Here is a 10,076-nt window from a genome sequence, read left to right as displayed (position 1 = left end):
TTATGGAAACAGAGTAAAATGTTGGTTAGCAGAATCTGAGTTACAAATTTTGAATTGAGTATATACGTAGTTTTATATTCAGCCTTTTTCCCTTAACACTTTAAGCATTTCCACAAGACGATATTCTTCAAAAGATGTTTTAATGGTGCATTATTTAAAAATCCCATAATTTATTTAACTATTTCTCTATATATGAGCTTTTGAGTTACTCCCAATTTTATACTACAGTAAATTGCCTCACTCCGTAGCTCTCTGGCAGTTTTTCCTATGATTGATTCCCTAAATTTGCAAGGTTGAGGTGGAGGGCATGAACTTTATTAGGACAGATAGAATCTCAATACAATGTAAAGACAATGTCATTTGCCATTCTAGGAATTAAAGAAGATACTAATAAAACAATGATCATTAGCTCCCAACCCAGACTACCCTTCTTGGGCCTAAAGGGCTTCCAGCACTTTCAACCTGTCCTTCAAGGACTCATTTCTATCCATTTCCTTTTCTCACACTCTCCAAAATCCTCACACTATCTGTAGCAGGATGAGCCTCAGACAAAACCTCTCAGACACCATTATATAAGGAAGGGCTTTATTCAGCTGGGAGCATCGGCAAGCTACTGCCTTAAAATCCAAGCTCCCCAAGTGCACAATTTCTGTCCCTTTTAAGGGCTCACAACACTAAAGATTTCACATGAAAGGGTCGTGATTGATTAAGCAATCTAGGGGATACGTGACAGGGGTTTCATGCACCGGTGGTCAGAGAGAAACAGAACAGGGCAGGGAGTTTCACAGTGTTCTTCCATACAATGTCTGGAATCTATGAATAATACCGGTTTCTAAGTTATGAGTTGATTTTTATCTACTGGGTTTAGGCCAGGCAGGCCCAGGCCTGGTTTTGGGCCTGGCGCCGGGCTGCCTGTCTTTGGTTTTACTTCCTTGTTTTTTTCTTAAAACAGGTACTGAGTATAAAACAAAATAAAACAATATGAGAGGGTATCTCTCTTTCCTCATATCCTTAAACCATAAACATCCCCTTGAACCTTGTAGTCTGTGGATACCTGAACAAGACTGAGTATAGCACAAAAAAAGATTTCCCGCTTCTTATCCCTCAGGCTGCCACCATCATTGTGGAGATGGTGTGGGTCAGGCACTGTTGATGAGCTTCACCGACTATCCTAGTTCACACTTATCACAATTCTTAAAGATAACGAACAACATCCTCACTACACAAATGAAGAAAAGGAAACTCCAGAAGTTTAGCTTTAAATGACTTGCTCTAGGTGAGACATAGCAAGTACCATATAACAGGAATTGAAAGCAAATCTGCCTGATTCCAAAACCAATGCTCATTTGCTACACCCTTCTACTGTCTCCAGTCTCACACCACTGAAAAACTTTAGAGACATGAACACTGGACTTGACTTTACACAAATGAGTCAGCATCAACAAAAAGGTGAAGGTTAGACCAAGTGCTGTGATTCTAAGCTGGAAAAATAGAAATATCCGCCCCCCCACCCCATCAATTTCACTGATATTGATGACTTTAATGATGAATTCGTATTTGATGATTTTAAGACTAGCTAGAAAGCAAGTAAGTTGTTTTACATCTTTACTAATTCCCTTCACTACTTTTCCTGGGAAATGGTGGGGGATTGAGATTCACATTACACTGAATTTGTCCTCTCACCAGTTTTCAAATACATTGTCTTGAAATACAAAAGGAATCTGTAATGCAATTTAGAAACATTTCTACCTTAAAAGATTAAAATGTAAAAAGTCTTCTAAAAGCCTCTTAAGCTTCAGGTATTCAAAGAACTCATTTACATGAAAAAGCTCATTGCTGGGTGGGTCTAGGTTTTGGAGAAAGTGTTCTAAGACTACACTTCAATGAAAATACACTCTCGGATTGCTCTAATTTGCAAAAAGTTAGTGTGGCATCAGGGACCACATGCCAGAGCAGCCCATTCCCTGGTCTGTAAACTCTGACCCCTCTACTCTAAGTACACATCCTTTGCTGCAGTCCTGTGCCTTCAACAGCCCCCTGTCATGGTCTGGGCGTCCATCTAGCAAGCCTCTAAAGAATAAATACATGTGAAAGTAGTTTCTGAGCTTTAACTTGACCACAAGTAGAGAGACCAGTAACCACAGCAGTGTAACATTTGCTTGTACTTATTGAATACTTGCTGTGTGCCGGGACTTGTGCAGAGCACTTTAAATGCCTCATCTCACTTAATCCACTCAACATCACTTCGAGGAAGCTACTATGATTGTCTCTATTTTTCAGATGAGGCACATGAGGATTCAAATGACTGAGTGACTGGGTCAAATTCACACAGCAGTAACGGTTAGAGCAGGAAATGTAACCCAGTGTCCAGGACGTTAACGCTATCCTCTTAGTCGCCATACAATACTCCTGACCAAGGAAGCGGGACCACCTGATCACCAAGAGGCCATGTTCTCAGCAACTAATGAGTAATGGTTACGAAAATGGTTAAGGAGAAGAATTCCAGTGATACCTCAGCCATCAGAAGAAAAAAAAAAATCAACTCAGATGTCAAACTCCCACTTGATGTATTTGAAAGCAGGATCCTGAGAAACACTCAGATACTGTGCAGCAGGACTTCCATGTGGGCATTGAGAACAGAACAGGGAGAACAAAACAGAACAGAACAAAGCAAGTGAAGACATCTGTTTTCTACAACGTTCCCTGTTCAGTTCAGGTTTATTCTAGACAGTCAAGACCAAGCCTACATGAGAACTGACCTTAGTGAGCTTCACCCTTCTCCAGTAAGCAGCCAAAGTCAAGAAGCCTGACCAGAGAACTAGAGAGTTGCAGTGAATTTTTAAGCACAGAGGGTTCAAGGAAGCTCATGTGGTATCACCCCAGCCAAAGCCATCACTAAACTTGAGTGCCACTACTTTAGGAGTTATAGCACATTCGTTTTTAGTAAAAGTACCTTGAGGCTTGCTAATGAGACCCCAGGGGCATTGCATTCCAATTAGAGGAGTGGGCCATGGAGACACCATACCCCCTTGTCACATTTACTTAGTGGTTCAGACTAACTTTGGAAGCTATGAAAGCCACTGTTTTTATTTTTGCTTTAGGCTCCTGTACTCAGTCATCACAAACTCATTCATTCTGCATGTAGTTAATAAGCAACTACAATAGGGCATGGTTTTGTGCCATCTATTTGGGGAAATAGCTGGTACTAAACATGAAGTCATCTGGGTTTTCTTGCGAGTAGCAGGGACAAGTTTGAACTAAACTAGCCCCTTGACTACCACCTTACATGTACATGGCATTTTGAAGCGTTTTCACCCTGCAAGGTAGGTAAGACAAGCAAGGAGTTATATAACATGGGGCTTAAAAACATGGGCCAGGGATTCAACCTGCCTTGTTTAAAGGCTGACTCTCCTATTTGCTAGATATATAACCTTCAACAGTGACTTAATTTCTCTTGATGTCATTTCTTCATCTGCAATTTTTTCTTTCTCAGGTTTAAAGAAATCAATAAACATTTCCACAATCGTAGTTGGAGAAATTAACTCTGTCAGAGGCGTTTGAACCAGAGCAACTCCATCTTGAATAGGGGATGAGTAGAATGAGGCTGAGATCTACTGGGCTGCCTTCCCAGGAGGTTAGGCACTCTAAGTCACAGGATGAGATAGGAAGTCAGCAAAAGATACAGGTCATAAAGACCTTGTTAACAAAACAAGTTGTGGTAAAGAAGCCCTCCAAATTCCACCAAAACCAAGATGGCAATGAAAGTGATCTCTGGTCATCCTCACTGCTCATTATGTGCTAATTACAATGTATTAGCATTCTAAAAGACACTCCCACAGAGCCATGACAGTTTACAAATGCCATGGCAACATCAATAAGTTACCCTGTATGGTCTAAAAGGGGAAGAACCCTCAGTTCCAAGAATTGCCCACTCCCTTCCCAGAAAACTCACTAATAATCCATACCTTGTTTAGCATATAATCAAGAAATAACTACAAGTATCCTTAGTTCCGTAGCGCAAGCTGCTGTTCTGCCTATGGAGTAGCCATTCGTTATTCCTTTACTTTCTTTATAAACTTGATTTCACTTTAGGCTATGGAATAGCCCTGAATTCTTTCTTGTGCAATATCCAAGAACGTTCTCTTGGGGTCCAGAATGGTACCCCTTTGCAGTAACAACTCTACTGCCTCAGAAAGTGGTAGTATGATTAGACCAAGAAAATCTGTAGAAACATAAAAGATCTGAGCAATATATCACCCACCCTAACCAAATTGATATTTATAGAACACTATACCCTATAACTGAAAAATACACATTCTTTTCCAGCACACATTGTAGATTCACTAAGATAGACCTTAGGTTTGGCTATGAAACAGGTTTTAACAAATGTAAAAGGAATGGCATTATTCAGAATACTCTCTAACCACAACGGAATTAAACTAGGATTCAATAACAACAAGATATCAAGGAAAAATCCCAAATAATTGAAAATTAAACAACATAGTTTTAAATAATCCATTAGTTAAAGGAGACATCATTGAAAATGAGATTATGTTTTAAACTGAATGATAAAAATACTTGTGAAATTTCGTGGGATGCAGCTAAAGTATTGTTTTTTTAAGTTTATAGTTTAAAACTCTTTAATTACTATTTTTTATTTTTGTGGGTACATAGTAGATAGATATATTTATGGGGTACATGAGATGTTTTGATTCAGGCATGCAAAGTGAAACAAGCACATCATGGAGAATGGGATACCCATCCCCTCAAGCATTTATCCTTTGAGTTACAAACAATCCAATTACACTCTTTAAGTTATTTTAAAATATACAATTAAGTTATTATTGACTATAGTAACCCTGTTGTGCTATCAAATAGTAGGTCTCATTTATTCTACTTTTTTCCCCCATTGACCATCCCCACCTCCCCCTCATTCTCCCACTACCCTTTCCAGCCTCTGGTAACCATCCTTCTACTCTCTATGCCCGTGAGTCCAATTGTTTGGATTTTTAGATCCCACAAATAAGTCATAACATGTGATGTCTGTCTTTCCATGTCTGGATTATTTCACTTAGCCTAATGATCTCCAGTTCCATCCCAGTTTTAAATTCTTATATTAGAAAGGAAGTAAGGTCTAAAATCAACGAGCTAAGTTTTTACCTGACTCCTCATACAATCTAGAGGGAAGGATATAGGAAAGATAACAGATATTAATCAGAGAAAACAAAAACAGAAAAATTTTAGACGAAGTGAAACAATGGTCCTTTGCAAATATTAACAAAACAAATGAAATGGAAAAGAAAAAAGCACAAATTTTTAATACTGGGAAGGCAAAAGGATATCACTACAATTCTGTAGAAAATAAAGGATAATGAGAGAATATTATGAACAACTTAAGTTTTCAATATCAATGTCATATGATGATCTAAAGTTATCAATGTCATATTTTTAAAAGGATTTATAAGATTGTATATAGAATAAAAGATTTAAAATACAAATGACTTTCGGGTGCACTAAAGTTTCTAAGAGTTTCCTACCATTTAAAAGGAAGGTGTGGGCTAGACTCCCTGATGGTGCAGATGTGGGATGATTAAAAAAGGAGCATGACTTCCAGAATCAGACAATGTGAATTCAAATCCTCACTCTACCTACTCTGTGATTTTAGACAACATTTTCTGAGTAAATTCTCCATGTAAAATAGGGGCAATAACACCCCCTCCTATACCTACATGTCATAATGCCCTACAAATGATAAATGCAACTATGTCAGCTCTAACCATATATGTGATTACAAGAAGCCAAGAGGCCAACAGACTGAGAAAAGGAAAAGGTTAAACAATAAGAGGCAGAAGGAGGGAAAACAGGGAGTTAAAGGGGGGAACAAGCGTGAACAGGAGAGATTTTTATAATAGGAAACAAAATGTTAATGATACATGGAAAATAAAACCAGTGCCTACAAAGTCGATATTATCATCCAGTGCCTTCCATTTGCTTAAAATCTCCCTGTGGTTCTTTTGGATTCTTGAGAACCCTGAGTCTAATGCTAGTATGAGCTCATGCAAATCTCTTGACAAGAGTCAACGTCTTCCATTCTCAGGACTAAACCCTTCTCAGTCAGCTTGCCTGCCCAAAACCCTCTCAGCAAAACCTCAGTATGTCAAGTCAAGAGACTTTCCAATCATGTGAATGTTCAAACTGGGAGGACATATTGACTACTGCTCCCCAAGACAGTCATTCTCAACCCCTACGTCCCTCTTCACCATTCCCAGGCTGACCTGGTTTTCTGGAAGAGTTTATTCTCTCTAGACCAGCCAATCTGTCTCGAGACCACTGTCAGATGTGGAAACACAGTACGAGAAGACCCCTCTTACTCCATCCTAGAGACCCCTTCGATCTTGTCCAACCCCATAAGATGAGGAAACTGAAACTTCAAAAAAGAAGGTAACTGGCCCAAGACCACTCACTCCATTGGGCAAGGTAGATGCAGAGTGAGATTTCCTCTCCCCTGCTCCTCCTATTTTCCCTAACTAAATCATCTACTTCTCTTCCCAAATTACTTTTCTCCCAACGAGTCTCCTCATGGCGTTTTTCACTTCAGCATTCCTAAAGGAGTAAATGACGGGGTTTAAGAGAGGTGTGACCACCGTGTAAAATACGGCGACTATCTTATCTGCAGGGAGGGTGACACAGGGCCTCATGCAGACAAAGGAGCAAGGGCATGAAGAACAGGCCCACAACTGTGACATGAGAGGCACAGGTGGAGAGTTCCCTGCGCCGCGCCTCGGAGTTGTGGCTCCTCAGGGAGTGCAGGATGATCAGGTAGGAAGCTATCCGCACCGAGAAGCTGCCCACAGAGATGGAGCCGCCATCATCCGGCGGAAAGAGGAAAGTTACTTTCCTCTTGATGAGTGGCACATATACAACATGGAATACTATGCAGCCATAAAAAAGGATGAGTTTGTGTCCTTTGTAGGGACATGGATGCAGCTGGAAACCATCATTCTTAGCAAACTATCACAAGAACAGAAAACCAAACACCGCATGTTCTCACTCATAGGTGGGAACTGAACAATGAGATCACTTGGACTCGGGAACGGGAACATCACACACCGGGGCCTATCATGGGGAGGGGGGAGGGGGGAGGGATGGCTTTGGGAGTTATACCTGATGTAAATGACGAGTTGATGGGTGCTGACGAGTTGATGGGTGCAGCACAGCAACATGGCACAAGTATACATATGTAACAAACCTGCACGTTATGCACATGTACCCTAGAACTTAAAGTATAATAATAATAAAAATAAATTTAAAAAAAAAAAGAAGAGTCGAAGATAAGCTTGGGGGTGCCGTGACAGAACAGTAAGCTAATGAGGAAGGAGTCTGCGCAGGCCAGCTCCAGCACTGGGTGGACATCACAGAAGCAGTGGTCGATGATGTTGGGGCCACAGAAGGGGAGCTGGCAAATGAGGAAGGTTTACCCAACAGAATGCAGCAGGCTCCCACCCCATGCTACCCCCACCAGGAGGCTACGCATTTGCTGGTTCATGATGGCAGTGTAGTGCAAGGGCTTGCAGATGGCCATATAGCGGTCGTAGGCCATCACCATCAGGAGAAAGATCTCAGCGCCACCAAAGAAATGGAGGAAAAATATCTGGGTGATGCAGCCGTTGAGAGAAATTACTTTCCTCTTGATAAAAGAGTCAAAGATAAGCTTGGGGGCCGCGACAGAACAATAACAGATCTCCACAAAGGATACGTAGCTGAGCAAGAAATACACGGGGGAGGTGACCCCTTTGCTGGCCAGGATGTTCACCACAATGAGGCCATTGCCCGGCACAACGGCTGTGCACATGAGGAGAAACATCACAGAAACGACCCTCTGCTCATTCCGATTCTGGGAAAATCCCAGGAAAATTATTTCAGTCACATTTTTTATAACAGCCATAGTTTAAAGCACAGGAGCCGACAGCCTGGAATCACAGAAATCAAAGAGCTCTCCTCAATCATTAGAAACATCCTTGCCAGGCCTGAGGACGATCATCATTGTGCTCCCTCTTGAGTTTGTTCTCTCCCTCGGTTTTCCCCAAAACGTGTTCTGAGACAAGTGAACAAAATAGCAAATATCAGCTGCTTGATGTTATTCCCAACATAGGCCTTGATTTTGTAGTGTTGCTGCCTTGAAGTGTTTTTGCTGATCTAGCACATGTTGATTGAATGCTTACAAGAAAAATCAGAGGACATTTTATAGATAAGAAAAAACTGAGACTCAGGGAGGTGTAGTCACTTGCCCAAAGCCACACAGCTCTTATTCGAGCCCAGATCTGTGTTTCTCAAAATATATATGCTTCCACTACATCTCCTATGCCTAAAGAGTGCCTGACGTCTACCTCTGCTTGTGCAGACTCGTTAAAGGGTCCCAGGGTTAAGCATCTACAACAAGCCCTTAGAACAGTCAGCTACGTTATAAAATGGGACTGAATACGCTAAGTGGCGCGCTAAGTCACAGAAATAAAAATACTGTATAAGTCCACTTATACAGCACCTAGAGTACCTAGAGTAGTCAAATTCATGGAGACAGAAAGTAGAATGGTGGCTGCTAGGGACTGCATGGGGAGGAAGAATGTGGAGTTAGTGTTTTCACGGTAGTTTCAATTTGGGGCAATGAAAGGCGGTGATGGCTGCACAACTATGTGAATGTATTTTATTGTTACTTAGCTATACACTTAAAAATTGTTCAGATGGTAAATCCTGTTGTGTATTTTACCGCAATTTAACTAACTAATTATTGAAATGCCTTCTGACTTGTTACGGCCTCATGAATTTCCCCTTCTCCATACCTTCCTCCGAGGACAGTGGTTGAGGCTTTGTGATTTTCCTTTCCTCTTCTCAGTTTCTTTCTTATGCCTGTTAGGGAACCTGGTTAGCTTCACAGATTTGAGGCTGGAGTTGAGAAATGTTAGCACTCAGTGTAGAATATTCATTCCACTTGATAGTATAAGGCAAGATTGATATGATGAACCACTATAAGATGCTCTGCAGAAGTCAGAAATGTGGTAGAAGCATTTACATCTCGAAAATACAAACCTTGGTCCAAAGAGGAGCTGTGTGGCCTGGAACCAGTGATGAAACCTCTCTGAGCCTCAGTCCTGATCTATAAAACAGCCATAATGCCATCCCCTCATTGTTGTGCCCTCCCTTTAGCTCCCCACCATGCTCCTCTGTGTACCCAGCTGATCCTTCTGCCATATACCAATCTTTCACACACAGGATGTTTATACAGAAGGCAGGAATCTTACGTGGGCAGGTTTCATCCTCACGGGAACAATGACTCTATCACTAGGTGAGTATTTTCTGAGAAATTTAGCTTGAAAGCAAATGTTCTCTGTTGCTTTAATTACTTCTGGTTTGGAGTATCAATGAGAGGTCCTCTCAGAGGATTTGCAAGGACCACTTTTGTCTTCTGATTTTAAAAGATTAGTTGTTGTATTTTTAATCCAAGGCTATTAAAGGTTAACAGAACAAGATGTATACACAATATAATCATCAAATTGTCTTAAAAAGCTAAAAATCGAATGGATTTAGAGTAGAATTTTTAAAAGGAAATTAACATGTATTAAACCGCTGCTTGAAAATGAAAAACCTCTGAGAGATAATTTCATAAAGAGGTCACTAGATGTGTAAACCACTGACAATTGTAGTGACATTTTGCCTGCGATGTCTAAAATACTTTAATACTGACTTTTTAATCGGCAGGGCCAAAGGGAGAGACCCTGAAACCTAAGTCTGTGTTCTAATCAGACAGCACATTAAATGGACATTTCCAGGATTCACAGTTAAGGAAACCTAAAATGGGGATACACACAGAATCTTAAGGAGGGCCTGACCTCAGTAAACATTGTCTGTGAAAATTTCTAAATATTTAAAATGAACCCAGTCCCTGCTTTGCGGTTTCTTATTTTACTTTTCCTGTCATAGAACCTCATGTACTATGAGGTTTTGAAAAATAAGATTGGACTGACTGGCCTTTTCCAACATTCTTCTCTCCAAAGGTATCCTATCACAGAGAAGTCAGACGC

The 10,076-nt window shown here is 40.7% G+C and overlaps 1 protein-coding gene across 1 annotated transcript; it reads right to left on the bottom strand.

The window, feature by feature from the left end:
- Positions 1-6,536: 6,536 nt before the first annotated feature.
- LOC105546582 (olfactory receptor 4X1) lies at positions 6,537-7,945 on the bottom strand. The gene is given in 3 exon segments (XM_011989833.1): positions 6,537-6,716; positions 6,718-6,898; positions 7,359-7,945. Coding segments are annotated over 3 exon segments (948 nt in total).
- Between the last annotated feature and the right edge of the window lie 2,131 nt (positions 7,946-10,076).

Source organism: Mandrillus leucophaeus, unplaced genomic scaffold (genome assembly GCF_000951045.1).
Source record: "Mandrillus leucophaeus isolate KB7577 unplaced genomic scaffold, Mleu.le_1.0 Scaffold1099, whole genome shotgun sequence".
Classification (NCBI taxonomy): Eukaryota; Metazoa; Chordata; class Mammalia; order Primates; family Cercopithecidae; genus Mandrillus; species Mandrillus leucophaeus.
Note: the sequence above shows the minus strand (reverse complement) of the source record. Positions and strands in the feature narration are given on the sequence as shown.